The 17,785-nt window shown below is 31.1% G+C and overlaps 3 protein-coding genes across 3 annotated transcripts; 1 reads left to right on the top strand and 2 right to left on the bottom strand.

The window, feature by feature from the left end:
• Nucleotides 1-4,789: 4,789 nt before the first annotated feature.
• Nucleotides 4,790-5,734, bottom strand: LOC114738165 (late embryogenesis abundant protein 14-like). The gene has a single exon (XM_028926188.1). The coding sequence runs from the start codon at nucleotides 5,732-5,734 to the stop codon at nucleotides 4,790-4,792; it is 945 nt and encodes a 314-aa protein (XP_028782021.1).
• Nucleotides 5,735-8,964: 3,230 nt separating this feature from the next.
• Nucleotides 8,965-11,023, top strand: LOC114738164 (B3 domain-containing transcription factor LEC2-like). The gene is made up of 4 exons (XM_028926186.1): nucleotides 8,965-9,237; nucleotides 9,363-9,437; nucleotides 9,554-9,619; nucleotides 10,610-11,023. The coding sequence occupies exons 1-4, from the start codon at nucleotides 8,965-8,967 to the stop codon at nucleotides 11,021-11,023; spliced, it is 828 nt and encodes a 275-aa protein (XP_028782019.1).
• Nucleotides 11,024-12,569: 1,546 nt separating this feature from the next.
• LOC114738163 (E3 ubiquitin-protein ligase RNF4-like) lies at nucleotides 12,570-17,565 on the bottom strand. The gene is made up of 4 exons (XM_028926185.1): nucleotides 17,332-17,565; nucleotides 16,992-17,049; nucleotides 16,389-16,513; nucleotides 12,570-12,773 (listed from the first exon to the last, which is right to left on the bottom strand). Exons 1-4 carry the CDS (start codon nucleotides 17,563-17,565, stop codon nucleotides 12,570-12,572), a joined length of 621 nt encoding a protein of 206 aa, XP_028782018.1.
• Nucleotides 17,566-17,785: the final 220 nt, after the last annotated feature.

The following is a 17,785-nucleotide window of genomic DNA, read 5'->3' as shown; positions in this document are numbered from 1 at the left end:
GGGTGTCTAACGAATTAATATTTGCAGGGAAAATTTGTACATTAACCCACTAAGTTTTTCGTTACAAATGGAAAAGAAAAATATACGTTACTTGTCTTTTTTTTTTTTTAATTACATATAGGTATTGTTCTATTAGAGGTAATCATATTCGAGTCATTGCTAAGTACTAAATATGGGTACCTCTCCCAATAGAATTCAAACTCATTTGTTGAATATTACCTCTGATTTGTAATATATAAGCTACTTAGAAATTCAATTCAGTTCTAAGTATAAAACTACAATCTATGTTGTTTTATATTTTTATCCTATTTTTTTTAAAGTAATCTGTATAGTGATTGCATATGTTAAAGGTTCCTTAAAAAAGATATTCCCAATACACATAATTAACAAGGATACTTTAAGAGGTATAGCTATTTATTTCAAATAATTAATTGAATTAATTTTCTTAATATTTATAAATTAAGTATCTAACTCTTATATTAAGGATTGGGAGTTATATATCCTTTCAACCTTTACCCTATGTTTGGTATGAAGTAAATGGAGGAAAGGGTTGGGAAGAAAAAATTTTAATTAACTCTAGTTTATTAAATTGTTTTTTTCTCTCCCCTCTTTCCTCCATTTCACTCATAACAAACAGTTTTTGTTATTGGGCTGAAGAAAAAACTTCTGATCTAACAACACCCAGAGGTAAGGCTACATGAGCTGGGCCCATTTGAATAGATCCAATTGAGAAGGGATCCCATTCAATCATGTTGGGCCTACACCAAACTTTTGTTGAAGTGGATCATTATACTCTTACTAATTTGCACATAAATTAAAACAATTGGTAATGAAAAAAGACTATGTTAAGGGAGCTAAAACCCATTTTGATAATTTGTATCTCTCAAAAGGATTAGTTTCTAACTATCAACTAAAAAAGATCGTCTGGTTTCTTAAAAAAATTTTAACAAAAAAACAATTAGTTAAATCAATTATGTTGACAAATGTATCGCCTTTTTAAAATAAGTGCTTTAATTAGCTTTGTATTTAGAATTGTAAGAAATAATTAATTATCTTGCCGTTTTTCAATGACAAGGAAATTTTGCATTAAATAAACAAGTCACAATAAACATAATTAATTATCTCACCCTCAAAAGAAGAAGAATATTTTTGTCAAAAAAAAAAAAAAAACAAGAAGAAGAATGTGGAAAGAACCAAATAATTAAAAAAAAAAAAGAAAAAGAACCCTGGGGTGAGGGGGAGGGTTGTGCTGTGTGAGGCTGGAACCTTGTACAAAAATCAAGATACACCACAAATAAGTTTATTAAATCATCCATATAAAATGATAAAATGTCGGGGAAATTGCAAATAAAGACCCCCAATATATAAAATGGCAATCAGGGACCCTGAATTTGAGAAATTGCTCACAAGGACCCGGTCTCAATTTACAATTATGAAATCATGGCCAAATTACCAAAATACTCCTTTTTAATTTTTTTTTTATAAAAAAGAACACCACTGCCTCGCCGGAATCCGGCCGCCGGCGCCGGAGCTCCGCCACCCCGGCTGCCAGCTGCTGGAGCTCCGATGCCGGCGGCCTTCCTTTGTTTTTTTTTTGAAACTGTTTTTTTTTTAAATTGGGGGGAAGTGAGGTTAGGGGGATTTGATCCCCCAACCTAATGCTTCCCAAAATTAAGAATGACCATCGAGCCAACAAATTTTTGCTAACATTATGATACAAAAAAAAAAAGTTAACTCATTTACTCTTGTTCCAAGTGATAACAATAATACATCTAGAAATAACAAGTTCTGATTGTAAAATAACACGTCTGGAATGAAAATTTAACAATATGTTTTTTCTATAACAACAAATTTTGTTGCAGGTGATAACAATACATTTGAAAATAACAAGTTCTGATTATAAAATAACAAGTCTGGGATTAAAATTTAACAACACGTTTTTTTTATAACAACACACTCTATTTCAAGTGATAACAACAATACATTTAGAAATAACAAGTTCTTATTATAAAATAACAAGTTCTGATTATAAAATAACTAGTTTGGAATTAAATTTAACAGCACCCTTTTTTTTATATAACAACACATTTTATTCCAAGTGATAACAACAATACATTTGAAAATAACAAGTTTTGATTATAAAATAAGAAATCTAGAATTAAAATTTAACAACACGTTTTTTATAACAATTAATTATTTTATACTTTTGAAAAATAAATTATTTATAACTTATAAAAAGTATTTTTAATCTATTTAATTTGCTAAAAAAATAATTTTTATCTCCAATTTATAATTAGAACTTGAAGTGTAATTTATTATAGATTAAAAATACTTTTTTATTGTTCAAATTTATAAATAAAATTTAGGGAAAATGACAACACACTTTTTTAATTTTTTTTTTAAAATTTTTAACCTATATATCTATACAACTCATTATAAATCAAACTACTTCTTATAAATTATAAATAGTACAATTTATTGTAGATTAAAAATACTTTTTGATTGCTTAAATTTATAAATGAAATTTATCTCTAATTTATAATTAAAAATACTATTTTATTCTTTAAATATAAAAACTATTTTTAATATTTAAAGAATGAAATAATAAATTATACTATATTATTTAAATACTTAATAATAAATTTTAATATTTAAAGAATTAAATAATATAAAAATTTATACTATGATTTATAGATTAAAAATACTTAATTATAAATGCTTTATAATTTATAAGGAGTAGTTTGATTTATGATGAGTTGTATAGATATATAGATTAAAAAGTATTTTTTAGAAAAAATAAATATATTAAAAATATTTTTATAAGTTATAAATAATTTATTTTCCAAAATCATAATATAAATAATTTTCTAAAAAAACGTGTTGTTAAATTTTAATTCCAGACTGTTATTTTATAATCAGAACTTGTTATTTCCAAATGTATTGTTGTTATCACCTGAAACAGAGTGTGTTGTTATTAAAAAAAACATGTTGTTAAATTTTAATTCCAGACTTGTTATTTTATAATAATAACTTGTTATTTCCAAATGTATTGTTGTTATCACCTGAAACAGAGTGTGTTGTTATAAAAAAAACGTGTTGTTAAATTTTAATCCCAAACTTGTTATTTTATAATCAGAACTTGTTATTTTCAAATGTATTGTTGTTATCACCTGCAACAAAATTTGTTGTTATAAAAAAAACATATTGTTAAATTTTCATTCCAGACGTGTTATTTTACAATCAGAACTTGTTATTTTCTCTAAATTTTATTTATAAATTTGAACAATAAAAAAGTATTTTTAATCTATAATAAATTACACTTCAAGTTCTGATTATAAATTGGAGATAAAAATTATTTTTTTAGCAAATTAAATAGATTAAAAATACTTTTTATAAGTTATAAATAATTTATTTTTCAAAAGTATAAAATAATTAATTGTTATAAAAAAACGTGTTGTTAAATTTTAATTCTAGATTTCTTATTTTATAATCAGAACTTGTTATTTTCAAATGTATTGTTGTTATCACTTGGAATAAAATGTGTTGTTATATAAAAAAAAGGGTGCTGTTAAATTTTAATTCCAAACTAGTTATTTTATAATCAGAACTTGTTATTTTATAATAAGAACTTATTATTTCCAAATGTATTGTTGTTATCACTTGAAACAGAGTGTGTTGTTATAAAAAAAACGTGTTGTTAAATTTTAATCTCAGACTTGTTATTTTATAATCAGAACTTGTTATTTTCAAATGTATTGTTGTTATCACCTGCAACAAAATTTGTTGTTATAAAAAAAACATATTGTTAAATTTTCATTCCAGACGTGTTATTTTACAATCAGAACTTGTTATTTCTAAATGTATTATTGTTATCACCTGGAACAAGAGTAAATGAGTTAACTTTTTTTTTTTGTATCATAATGTTAGCAAAAATTTGTTGGCTCGATGGTCATTCTTAATTTTGGGAAGCATTAGGTTGGGGGATCAAATCCCCAACCTCACTTCCCCCAATTTTTTAAAAACAAAAAACAGTTTAAACAAAAAAACAAAGGAAAGCCGCCGGCAATGGCCGGCATCCGGCCGCCGGCATCGAAGCTCCGACGGCCAGATTCTGGCGAGGTAGTGGTGTTCTTTTTTAAAAAAAAAATTAAAGAGGGGTATTTTAGTAATTTGGCCATGATTTTATAATTGCAAATTGGAACCGGCTCCTTGTGAACAATTTCTCAAATTCAGTGATTGCCATTTTATATATTGGGGGGTCTTTATTTGCAATTTCCTCTAAAATTTCCCAGTGGGGATAAATTTTTTTTTTTTAAAGCAAAAACAATTATCTTCGTTGAGAATAGAAGAGCAGCTTGTTGCCATAGATAGATATGCCAGCCTGAGGATTAAGTGTGAAAACATATTTTCCCCAATGCTTCACTCTATATTTATTGTGAATAAAACACATAGTTATTTGCAATAGAGGATAATATTCATATTAAAAAACCAAATTCTTTTCGTTTTTCTTTATATTAATTATTAAGCAATCTCACTGTATTATTAGTTTTTTTTTTTGTCATTGTATTAATTATTAGTCTACTCATTCTGATCCCCATCACTCATTTAAGAGTATTTTTAAAAATTATTATTTTAGATTTATTTAAACAAAGTTTTAGTAAGATTTTGCCGTCACAAAACACCCATTACAAAATAAACAAACTGACAGTATTATATTTATCACCAAACTTATTTGCAGAAATTGACCAAAAAAAGAAAAAGAAGAAGTACCCTTCTTCTTCTTCGTCAGCTAATAACCCTTCCTCGCATCGTGTCCTTTCCCCCCTTGTCTCCTCAGTTCCACAACATCCTCATCCAGGGCCTCGCCCTTCTTCCACCCACCACCGCCGCCTTTATAGTCGTCGTCGTCACTCTCATCCTTCCCAACCACCGTCTCCTTAATCTTCTGTGTGGTGTCCTTCGCCGCCCCCCACGCTCCTTGCGCCGTTTCTTTCGCCTTCTCTCCCACATACTTCATAGCGTCCGCCGTCTTCTCCGTCGCCGACTTAGCCGTATCCGCTGTCTTCTCCGCCGCTCCTGAGACATTCTCCTTCGTTCTTTCTTTCATATACCCGGCTGTATCCGCCGCCTTATGAGCCCCTTCCTTCGTCTTATCAGCCACAGTATCTGCCGCGTCCTTCGCAGTGTCCTTTGCGTCGTAAGCGTAGTCTCTTGCTCTCTCTGAAGCTTTGTTTGTTCCTTCTCTGACTCTATCGGCCATGGTTTCTGCAGCATCCTCGGCATCTTCTTTAGTTTCATGAGCGTACTGTTTGGTTCTCTCAGCCATGTCCTTCGTCTTCTCCTTAGCTTCATGTGCGTACTCTTTACCTCTCTCTTTTGCTTCTTCTGCTCCATCTCTTACCCTGTCACCCATGTCTCTGTCATCTTCTTCACGTCTCGCATTTGCAGGATCGTATGACCAAACTCTTGCATCCGCTCCTTCTGCTGTGTTTCTGAACTGAAAATCAAGACCAAAACCAGTGTCAAAAATCTTAAATAGACTATATTGAACTGTTCTTGACAGAAATGAGTGTGAAGAAGAAGAAGAAGAGGCATATACGTGTGAATAGTTATTGGAAGAAGGAGAGGCAAAGGCGACTCTGGAGGGTTTGTGGGAAGATCTGAGGAAGACTGCCTGAGGAAAGGACTTTGAGAAACGGAAGAGAGCAGTTCTTGTGATGAACATGGCTGCCATATTTTCTGAGAGTTGTTTGTTTGTTTGATTTGTGTGTATTAACTTCTTCTTCTTCACGAGCTAAAGATAATATGGGAAGATGCTATGAAGATTGAATCGTTTTATCATCATCGCTTTTCGATGCAGCATGTTAAAGAGGAAGGTGGCGCACCACGTGATCGACACGTTGTGCACTGTTTGCCACGTGTACTGAAAGGTGCCACGTCTTCCACCTATTTTTCTGGAAACATTTTTGCTTGTTATAGTGAGATTTAACTTTTGTTTCCGCCCATCGGACCAATGAACCGAATTATTTGCGGGTTGGGCTTAGAAGAAAAATATTTTGGTGATGAGTTAGATATTTTTAATTAATTTTTAACTATTCTACGGAGCTATAGTTTTTTAAAAGTAATTTTACAAAAATCAAGTTAAACATGTGAGATGAGTTGTCTTTTGATTTATGTAAAAACCTATTTTTTTTGGTGTGCTTTTCATTTCACTCCTATTAAAAAAAAATAACTCGCTTTACATTAAATCTGTTTCAAATTATTTTTTTGATAAAATCATTTCTTCATAGGATTTTTTTTTTTAAAAAAATTTAGTTCCTGGCAAGTGAATTATTATAAATAATATTTTTCTGCATCTACTCCAAACAGTATACTAATGGATATCATTTATAGTTTGCGTATTACGTTAAATGTCGTTAATGTCATTATTTTATATTCTAAGGATAAAACCTATCAACTTAAATGCAAGGATAAACAACCAGACTAACTATGTTAACTTATAAATATAAGTAAAAACTGAAAGATATAAAAAATGATTTTTAATAAAATACTACAATGAAATTAATAACACAAAAAAGGGAACACAAATAAATAGTAAAAATATAATCTAAATATCTGGCAGAAAAACTATAATTTAAATCACCTTCTTTAAAATCACTTTTATTTAATTTTCCCCCCTTGGAAGTTAGAATCGCCATTTGCTCTTTTAATTTTTTTTATTCTAAACACTAATTTTTTTTATCGAACGCAATTCTAGACGTTAAATGCCGGCACATTCTTTTATTACTGAGGTTTACTTTTTTCTTTTTAACCAGAATTACTGAGCCCTACGAAACAGCACCGTTCGATTTTTTGGCCAGAGGAAAAAATATCTAAAATCAGAAGCAAATCGAAGGAAAAAATGGGACGAAGCAATGGACTCAACTGTTTGAAGTTCAGGCTGGCGCAAAAAAAAAAAAAAAGATGTTTGAAATTGAGGAAAAGGACTCTTTTTAGAGAGAGAGAGAGTCAGGGTTATCTCTAAAACTTTACAGAGAATATATTTATTGGGCTGGTTTTTGGCCCACTTTCTTCATACTTCATATTTAAGCCCATTATGATTTTTTAATAGAGCAAAACGAATTGTTTCAACACAGGATTATTGACGCGTTAATATGAGAATTAACGCCTGAGAATTTTCATAGAGGCCACTTCTAAATTGAAAACTTGAAATGTGTCAAGTTCTTCCTAAAAGCATTTTGAAAACCAAGGTTTCAGGTTTCGAAATGCTTTTGAATTTCATACAATTTCTTATGTTTTGCACAACTTAGAACTAACTCGTTAATGTCTAATTTTTTATTGAAATTTTTTTTGCAATGAAGACAATTGAGGCCATCGATATGTGCGTGCTTGTGTATTTGTTCAAATTCATTATTAAATTATTTATTTTATTCACTGTAAGGCTAATTTCTGGTTCAACAAGTGTAATAATCACTGCCAACTGTGTTTGTTTCATTCCTTCTCTTTCTTGGTCTTGGTCTTTCTGTTTAATTTGAAAATATTTGTATTTTTGTTCAACACAAATACTTCTACCATCCTAGCGTCTTCAACGTGTTTTATATAAGCTAAGAAAAATTTTAAATTGCATTAATTCTTTCTTAAAGTATAATAACATTTTAACTTTACCCTTATTATATATACCTTTGAAAAAATATTTATCTAAACTATAGTAAATGAATGATAAAATAATACATTCCTACTAAAAATTTAATAAAATGACTTATAAATATGACCTAGAAAAATAGTGGAAAAAATATAATAAAATACCCTAGAAATTGCTAAAGGACAAATCAATGTGGGTGAATTTTAAAATTCTAATTTAGACCCTTTTTATCATTTTAGAATTTTCAAATCTTATAAAATTACACAAGTACCCTTTATTAATTTTTTTAAAAAATATTGCCACCTTAGCACTTCCGACCGTTAGAGCTTCGGCGTTGGTGACGCTGCTTGTGGCCAACCGTAGGAGCTCTGGCGACATGTCACCATAACTTCGATAACTATTCTTTCTTATGTGTTGACTAATATTTTTTAGTTATTGACTACATTTGTTTTTAAAACTCTGATGACCACTCTTGTTTAGCTACTGACTACTCTAGTATTATGATTGACTACTTTTATTTTTAAAATTTTAGTGACTACTTTTGTTGAGCTATTGACTATTATAATTTTGCTATTAACTACTTTTGTTTTAAAAATTCAAAAAATACATTGAGTGTTGTTGGAAATCTAGTAACTGCTCGTTATTTAGTTATTTACTATTTTTGTGTAGTTAATAGCTATATAAAAGTAGTCATTGAAACTTTGAAAACAAAAATAGTCAATAGTTAAATTAGAGTAGTTAATAGTTATATGAAAGTAGTCACTAAGAATAAGGACAGTGTTGTTATTTCATAATATTTTAAAATTTTAAAATAGTACAAGAGGTCTGATATGAGATTTTACAATTCACCTATCTTAATTTGTCCTTTAACATTTTTGAAGGTATTTTAGTATTTTTTTTCAAAAATATTTTCTCTCTCCTTTATAAATAACATCAGTGGAGTAGCATAGAAGCAATTATAACCGGATCTGAGAACGGATCCCAATAATCCTCTTAACACCTGTCACTTTCTTTTCCTTCAGTTAAGTATTCCTGCAAGTTTTACCTCTTCTCTTTCTAAATTCATATACAGTGTAAGAACACTTAGCTTATTGATAACTTTCTTCAAATTGCGCTTCTTTCTTTGTCAATCTCAAAATCATCGCTTAATGAATCAAAATGTCGATCATCCTCAGATTGTTCATCACTTGGGATCTGATGAACAATTAAACTGTTCGACATCTTGTTTCTTAACATATGTAGAAGGCTCACAAGTCCCACATCGGAATACATTTCTGCAAGTGAATGAATATCCCTTTTCTTATCCTGTGTGTTCTTTTCCCATGGGTCCAAGCAATAATGTTGACTATGGAATGCCAGTTACATGGGAATCACCTCAGAGCGAAAGGAAAATGAAAGGAGCAATGATGAGCAAAATTGCTAGAAACATAAGAAAACAGGCCAGACAGAGAACTAGAAGCTCAACTTCTAGGGTTTCTTCTTCAATCTTGGAACAGGCAAGCAAGGTTGATTTACTTAAAAGCATGGAGGAGATTGTTCATAAGAATGAAATTCATAGTAGAATCCCCAATATTCTTCACTCTCTTGATGGGAAGGTGGGATTCATTTAGAGCTTGAAATCGGGTCACTTTTAACCAACAGGAAAAAAAATCTTTATTTTTCTAGGAATTATTATATTGGATTTTTGACCCCTTTTTAATGATTCATTGTTTGAGAACAGAGACTCAAAAAATTGTTGACGAAGAAGTTGAAAACCAGTGATGTTGGCTTTGTGGGTCGCATTGTCCTTCCAAAGGTAAGATATTCTTCACAGTGATTATATACGCTACCCAAGAATTGTTCAATTCTGCAATAAAATAAATAAGAGAATTTCTTTGGAAAGAACTAATATTTGTTATAATAACACAATAGAAGGAAGCTGAGAAGAACCTTCCGGCTCTTTCCAACAAGGAAGGCATTGAAGTATTACTTAAGGATGTATGCACGGACTGTCAATGGAGAATGAAATACAAGTGAGAAAAGCGATCCTAAAATATTCTAAATATTATTGATCTTTTTGTGCTCTATATTTATTCTTATTCCTCTTCAAAGATTCTTATCACAAATCATTAATGACATAGGTACTGGTGCAATAATAAAAGTAGAATGTATGTTCTTGAACATACAGGTAAAATTCACTCATCATGTATGATGATTTAATTTGTTATTCATTGTGAAGCTCTAGAATTTCGGATGTTAAAATTTGTTTTTCATGTAACAGGAAAATTCGTGAAGCATTATCAATTGCAAATTGGAGATTCTATAACACTTTTTGAGGATGAATTCAAAAATCTTGTGAGTCTTCCTTCTAACTCAAATTCCTATCTAGTTACTAAATTTTCAATGAGCATCTCATTGAGATGGATTCCATTGAGCGCAATATTATTTGGCGGTTTCACGTTGCTTGTTTTGATACATTACTATAATTAAGGGGCCGTTTGGTTCAATCCCTTGCATTAGGATTACTGATAATCCTGGTGGATTTACCGATTTTATGGGATTTTGTGGGTCCCATGCACATGGGTTTAATGAGACTCTATTCTTAATCCACGTAAAACAAGACAAATAGTTAAATCTACAGCTGTTTCTTATCTTTTCATTATCTGCTGATTTCAAGTAAGAAATTGGAAAAAAAAAAAAAACTACATAAGAGTATATGAATTGGTTTCTTTTCCACTTTGCATAGTTCCAATAGGATTAGAAATAGCCGTATATACCTCTCTCTTTATCCTCTTAAAATCAATAATACTTTTCCTTCTGGTTTTAAATGTGAAAATTAAATAATTAATTTACAAATATTATAAAAATTAGTTAAATTAGTTATCTGTAACAAATATATATTTGTTGAATTGGAATATTTATTTCTTAATTAGTCACCTTCTGCACCATTTTTATTCGAGGAATCATCAGTATGTGCTCCCAAAAAAGGAGCAAGCACCAGAAGTTTCTGACTATAAGCAGCTCTTATCAAACAAGGAGGAAGAAAAACATGACAACTCAAACAACAATAACTACATTGAAATGCCATACCAACAAAAGAAAGACGATGATGAAGAGGAAACATGTTTGGGAGAGTTAATCGATGAGCTATTCAACCAAAAGGACGAAGAATCTTCAAACAAGCTCTCAACCATGTACAACGTCGAAGGCTCATCATCAAATACTGAAGAAGTTCTGTACAATGGTAATGCATCACAAGAGGTATCACCCAATGGAACAGTGGCCCCCACATTATCCTCTTCCTTCCAGGATGACTTGGACGATTTCTTTGAAGGACTTGACATGTCACAATTCGGGTGTAATGACTTTGTTCTAGATGAGCAACAATTTGTAGATGCATGAAATGGACATAGTTATGTACTTGAAGCCCTTCTTCATTTGGTCTTTTCGTTGTCACCAGAGAAAATTTTGTAAAATTACTATGCTCATTTCATGCTGGAAACATTAATTGGATACATGTCAAGTCATGCGTGAGAACCTCATTTTGTCCAATTTTTTTAATAGTTTTCTTTCAAAAGAACTTTCAAAATCATTTCCTTTTTAAGTTCTAGTAATTTGATGAGTAATATACATTTATTTCAGGTAGAAAAATAAATATATTTGAACGAAAAGAAGGGGAAAAATAATTTCTCTGTCATTTAAATTTTCTCTCTTGCATTGATTTGAGCTAAAATTTAGGATGGAGCTTTCTCGTACCTTTGGGGACATTGGTTTTAAGTTGAATCTCATTTAGATTGCATATAAATTAGTTTCTACACACACACACACACACAAAGCTAGATGTAATATATTATGAACCATTTACCTAAAATCTATCGTGTGAAGAGGTCGTGAGCGTCGACATTGTAATGTATGTATGTATTTATGTGTTCTTATTTTAAACCATTTTTATTAGTTTTCATGTTCAAATTTTCAGATCACGTATGCGCAGTACCTAGTACTTTTCAATTTCAATTTCATTTTAACAATAACTGCTCAATCCCTCTTCTTTTATAAAATTTTTCTGGTCCAAACAGGACAATCTTGTCTACGTTTTAATGAAAATAGTTTTATGAAAACATTTTTATGATTTTGTCATATCATGATAAATTAATTTTTGTAAAATAAAATTTGAAAAGAAATGGTTGTATAATAAGAACAATTAAATTTGCCTCCACCAACAAAAAGACTATTGGTAACGCATTTGACCCAAGGATAAGAAAAAGGTTGTAGGCAAATGTGGGTAGAGAATAAGAGAGCAAGAAAGCAAAAAACACCAACGCTTGTTATGTAAAATTCTGACAAAAGCATAACATATCCCAACGCTTTATATAATAATACGTTGCCAAAATTTACGCCAGCCCTTTTTATCATAAAGTGTTGACACAGTTCAAAATATAAATAATAGTTTTTCTAAACCAAATGTAAATGAAAAAAAAAACAATAAAATTGGACTAACCTAATTTATATATGCAATAGTATTTTCTCTCATGAGACAAGGTTAAGGCAAACATACATAAACTAACACAGCTAGCATCCCAATTAGACCCAAATCTAGATCAGTCGAAAGTACTAAATACCAATTGATTTGCCACCAGACAGAAACATCATCAGAAGTTTCGCTTTTGGTGATTCTAAACCCAACATTTCATTCTAAGGACTAAAATCTATTCGAGTCAAATCCAGATTAGTCTAAGGTACAAAATACTAAATGATTTGCCACCAAATAGAAAGTTACTATTATCAGAAGTTTGGCTTTTGGTGATTCTAAACCCAACATCTAATTTTAAGGACTCAAATCTAGATTAGTCAGCAGTAGCAAATGCTAAATATGATTTGTCACCAAACAAGTTGGGGCTCATAACGCCATTATCAGAAGCTTGGCTTTTGGTGATTTCAAAGCCAAACATTAACTAGCTGAGGGCAAAAAAACCCTTATGAGGCCTTTTTGAGTAACCTTGACCCTACATGTAGGGCATTTGCCTTGTGCTTTTATAGCGGCCTTAATGCAGCTCCTACAGAATATATGACCACACTTTGTTGAAACTTCTTCCTCAAATGGGTCCATGCATATGGGACAGGTAAAGATAGGCTCCTTTTCAGGTTTTTGCTCCTACAAAATGTAATAGAGTTCTACAGTTAACAAAACTTATATTTGGCTTAGTGTCTTGAAAACAAAAAAAATGACTTAAAAGGTAGTTCTTCTGTCACTACAAAGAAAATGCAACCACATTGTGAAGTTGAGATGAACTGCACAGAGAATGACACTGTTTAATTATAGCCAAGGCATCAATAACATTAATGACTATAATAGATAATATATACTACTTCTGGTTCTTAATATAAGAGCTATTTAGAGATTTGAATTTGATTTTAAATATAAGACATCAATCCACTTTGTATCTCCAATTTATAATTTATTCTCTAAAGTATACCTGTTGATTACACATATTAAAGATGTTTTCATCCAAGGGTAGTCGTGATTAAGAGGATATTTTGGGAGAAATTAACTCATATTTATTATAAATAACAAATTTAACTATTTTTCTTAATCTACCTAAATTGCTTAAGTAGCTTTTATATTACGGACCAGGAATAATACACATATAGCTTGTTTATTCTGTAATTGAAAAGGAATGATTTAGTTTCCTCTCATTACCCACTCCAATGATTTCTTTACATTCAAAAGGGCTTTGTGTCACCAAATACAATTATCAAGCAGACATAGCAAACTGCTAAGAGAAGAGAGAATTTGAATTGCAAGACTAAACACCTAAAACATCAAGAGTTCAAGCTCAAAACTCTCATATGGGTAATAAATAGAAGGGACTCAACAAGCATCTCTATCGGAGGGATCTCTAGCACAATGAAGATAGCACAATGAAGATCTCATGAAGTAGTATTTCCTTGGGAATACTAAGTTGCGTATTACAATATATAAATCTCACACCCAATAATTAAAAGACAAATTAAGGATAGATAAGCTAAGAGTGAGTTCTATCAAATTTGATTTAAATTACTTTAATGCAATGGACAATCCTCAACTAAAAAGAAAAGAGGAAGATTGTACAATACACAAAAAGTGAAGAAAGTAGAAATGAAAAAAGTGTTAAACATTGCAATGAAAAAAGAAAGAGATCTAGAAGGCATTGGATCTGAGGCACTTGAGTCAGTATGGCCTCCTGAGTGATAAACAATCATTAAGCATAGTTAATACAAAAGAGTACTTTTTTTTGGCCAAATCACTTCAATTGATACATGCAAGAAATAAGCCAGTTCCACTGTATTTTGTCCAACTTCTTTGGGAGTCAAATTCTCATCAGTACGAGTATAGGAAATAACACTAATATTGATTTCCACAATAGAAAGGACATCATGAGTATAAATGCATCTTTAAATTATATTTATGATGGGCTAAATGTCTTCCATAAGGAAACATGGAAAGATACAATGATTTTTTTTTTGGTGTTGGCACCCGGTATCCTACACTAGGCCATCTTTCAGGCACAACAACAGGTTCAGACTAATTCAGATCGAGGCATGACAAGAACCATTAAAGTTGACGCCCCTGGTCCCTAAGATGTTGCATTCCCAAGTGTTGAACTCAAGACCCTTGATTAAGCTAAAACAGTTCCAGCTAGCTGATCTAATCTTCTTGTTTTAATGATTTTTCCTTTTCATGAAGTAAATTAAACTTAATTGTTTCTATTGTGCGTAGTGGTGAAAATGAAGAACCACTAAGGGCCTAGTGTAAAGGAAAAACACATTTATATTGAAGGGGTCTCAATACGGGACTTTGGAAGAAATGTGAATCACAAGCTAAGGCACAGAGTGCGCATGCAATCCTTAAGCATAGGTGATACAAACAAGCACTTAAAAAAGCACTTTGATTGCTACACATAAGAAATAAGACGATTTTGTCACTTTTTGTTTAATTTTTCATGAAGTCAAATTCTCATCAATATGAGTCATCAAGAGAACGACTCTTGTCCTTTATCTGATTTCCATATACAAAATACCACAAGTATAAATATCCTCTTTTAACTTATATTATGATGAACTGAATGTCATTTCATATGGAATAGGAGAAAGACATACAATTCCATGAAATAAAATTCAATTGTTTTTTTGGTGTATGGAGGCGTGAAAATGAGAATCAATAAGGTCATAGAGGCAAAGGGAAACCAACATAAAGTAGGGATATCAATATGGGACGTGGGAAAAAATGTGAATCATATTAATTTGAGAATTAAGTGGGCATGAGCAATCCTTACGTATGGCTAATACAAAGTGTGGGCTCTTACTTGTGCAAGATAGTAAGAATGATGAATGAATTGATGCGAATGATGTGAGGGTTGAGTGCATGGGGCAATCCTTACATATAGCTAGCTAATATAATAGACCATTTTTTCCAAATATACATGAATTTATGGCCCTAAGAAATGGTCCAATTTTGCCACTTTTTTTTTCTCATAATTTCTCGTGGAGTTAAATTCTCATAGGTGAGAATCAAAGGAATGACCCCTTCTCCTTTCATTTTCATATAACAAATAGCCAAATACTCTCATTAACTTTTATTATAATGGACTCTGAATGTCATTTGATAAGGAATAAGAGAAAGATGTAATGATTTTTTTTCCAAGAAATAAAACTTAATTGTGTGTCTGTGCACGGGGAAAATGAATAGTCAATGAGGGCATAGACACAAGTGAAAACCTCTATATGTAAGGGATATCAATGTAGATCTCAGAAGAAAGTGTGAATCACGACCCACGCCACAAAGTGTGTGCGCATGCACACATGCTAAATGGTATGGGTGGCAAATGGTTTGAAGAATGTGAGGGTATGAGTGGTAAATAATATGAAGTAATACAAATGATTAATTGTTTTCCCCAAAAGCCTTTTTAATGGGGACCCACACGAAATTAATTAGTCATTTTTATGATTTTTATTCAATTTTTTTGCATTCAAATTCTCATTAATACGATTCATGAGAATGATCCCCTATATCCTCTAATTTTCATATAAAGGACATCATGGACATATATACTCATTAACTTATTATTATGATAGAAACTGTATGTCATTATAGAAGAAACCTGAAAAAGATGCAATGATTTGTTTGGTCAGAAAATAAAACTCAATTGTTTGTTTCGTGTGTATTCGTAAAAGAATTTTTTATTTCAATTTGAGTGAAAATATTTATTTTTAAGTATTATTTATAATGTTTTCGAACCAGCTCAAGACAAACGCAACACCAACAATATAGAAAGAGTACCTATGTCAGACCTAGGAAAAAGTATAGATCACAAGGCAAAGAGTGATGAATGATGTGAGAGATTTGAGGGTTGAAACGAGTGATATGAGAGATTTGAGGGTTGAAATGAGTGATGTGAGACATGTGAGGGTTGAAACGAGTGATGTGAGAGCTATATATGTAAACTATAGTTTGAGTAGGAAACAATATTTTTCTTCATCAAAGCCCTAGCTTCTTCATATGCGTGTTTCTACAAAGCATTTTAAGCCTATATACACATAATAAAGCATAACCAATTGCCAATCATAGCAATAATAAGAACAATGCAAGATAATCGATAACAAGCATATGCACCAATATATATCTATGAGGAAAAATTGCCATATATTATCAATAAAAGCGATAATATAGAAACAACAATATGTCATAAGATAAAAATGAAGTCAGACATATGTCCAAATATTCTAATACCTTATGAGAACTTCCATTGTCTTCAAGTTTCAATTGTGGATCACAATTAGGAGTTGTTGGGTTAACAACATCATCTCTTCTAGGGTTGTCAGGAGTAATATCAGCTGCATGATTTACATTATTAGCTGCAATTATATTATGAACAAGCCAATATCAGAAGGACAGGATGACAAGGACACAATTTTTTTTTTTAAAACAATGAAGCGCAATTTCAAAGTTTAACAATTAACAAGCTAATGTAAAAGACTATGTAATCCCTTTAATGCGCTAAATGTATGAGATAAATAACTAATATGTAAAGACTAAACAAATTAGTGACGCTAATTATTTGTTATAATTGAGTTCTACATTAAAAAATTTCACAAGTGAAGTGAGATATATAAGTTTAAGAAACTCTCCCACCTAATCCACTAGTCTTTTAGGATGTGATTTCTCTTCGAACTTGTGTTCATATAAGAGAAATCCTGTGAAAAAGTTGAATCTAAAGTGAAAAAAAGAAAAGCAAAACATAATATCAATTCCCATTACAAGATGTTAAACAAAATGTTCATGAAGCTTCTAAATAAATTACAAGATAGGGTGATCAAATAATATGTATCTTACCTAATATGTCCACATCAGCTATAGTGCTCCCACGGTGCCTTCTTGAATTGTTCTTAGCCTAATAAATTGATAAATAAGAATCACATAAATAAGGTGAGCCCCAAAAATTTAAATATAGAATGACAATATCAAATAATATCTTCACCCATGCGTACATATGTATGATAGAGGAGAGTTATTATAAGGTCTTAAGGAAAGAATGTAACCACTAAAAAGTCACATAACAATTGAATATCATGCAATGATAAGTTTCTGTGCAAGAAATAACTTTTTGGTAATTACATTCTTTTCTTAAGGTGTCATGATAATTCTCCATATAAGGGGAGATATAACATAATACCTCAAGAAAATCGCTTTGCGTAGATAAAATAACATCATCGTCATCAAAAGCCTCCAAATCAATAGGTTGTGTAACCTGGTGGGTTTGAGGAACAGCTTGATGATCAACTTGAGTAATTTCCTCCATTTGCTCCAAATTGGCACCAGGTGGTGGAGTGATGTTAAGATCCAAGTCCAAATCATCATTTCGTAGGTGAATTATGCGGGCTTGCTCGCCAGTGGAATGAGTACTCATCTTGTGTACAATAAATCCAATGTCACATGAAAATTAAGATCACAATTCCAAGCGCAACAATAGGGATATGGATCAAGATGTTCATAATAACTTGAAGTCATCCTCTAGATTGCAGGGTGATTAATTTTGTGTTTCTGAGAAAAAATAAATTTACAGTTTATTCTTTATATATGCTAGAAGATAAAAATGATACTTTTAAGATGTATATACTGACGATTGG

Source organism: Neltuma alba, unplaced genomic scaffold (assembly GCF_004799145.2).
Source record: "Neltuma alba isolate B1F8T4 unplaced genomic scaffold, ASM479914v2 tig00013549_pilon, whole genome shotgun sequence".
Lineage (NCBI taxonomy): Eukaryota > Viridiplantae > Streptophyta > Magnoliopsida > Fabales > Fabaceae > Neltuma > Neltuma alba.
The sequence above is the reverse complement of the archived record's forward strand: the minus strand, read 5'-3'. Positions and strand labels throughout refer to the sequence as shown.

What these genes read in the sequence shown, in the direction of transcription:
- LOC114738165 (XM_028926188.1), bottom strand. Translation starts at nt 5,734, where the DNA reads ATGGCAGCCATGTTCATCACAAGAACTGCTCTCTTCCGTTTCTCAAAG.
- LOC114738164 (XM_028926186.1), top strand. Translation starts at nt 8,965, where the DNA reads ATGGGTCCAAGCAATAATGTTGACTATGGAATGCCAGTTACATGGGAA. An exon ending in TTCACTCTCTTGATGGGAAG is followed by an intron (nt 9,238 to 9,362) that starts GTGGGATTCATT and finishes GTTTGAGAACAG; the next exon opens with AGACTCAAAAAATTGTTGAC. An exon ending in GTCGCATTGTCCTTCCAAAG is followed by an intron (nt 9,438 to 9,553) that starts GTAAGATATTCT and finishes ATAACACAATAG; the next exon opens with AAGGAAGCTGAGAAGAACCT.
- LOC114738163 (XM_028926185.1), bottom strand. Translation starts at nt 17,565, where the DNA reads ATGAGTACTCATTCCACTGGCGAGCAAGCCCGCATAATTCACCTACGA. An exon ending in AGCTGATGTGGACATATTAG is followed by an intron (nt 16,514 to 16,991) that starts GTAAGATACATA and finishes ATATAATTGCAG; the next exon opens with CTAATAATGTAAATCATGCA. An exon ending in ACAATGGAAGTTCTCATAAG is followed by an intron (nt 12,774 to 16,388) that starts GTATTAGAATAT and finishes TACATTTTGTAG; the next exon opens with GAGCAAAAACCTGAAAAGGA.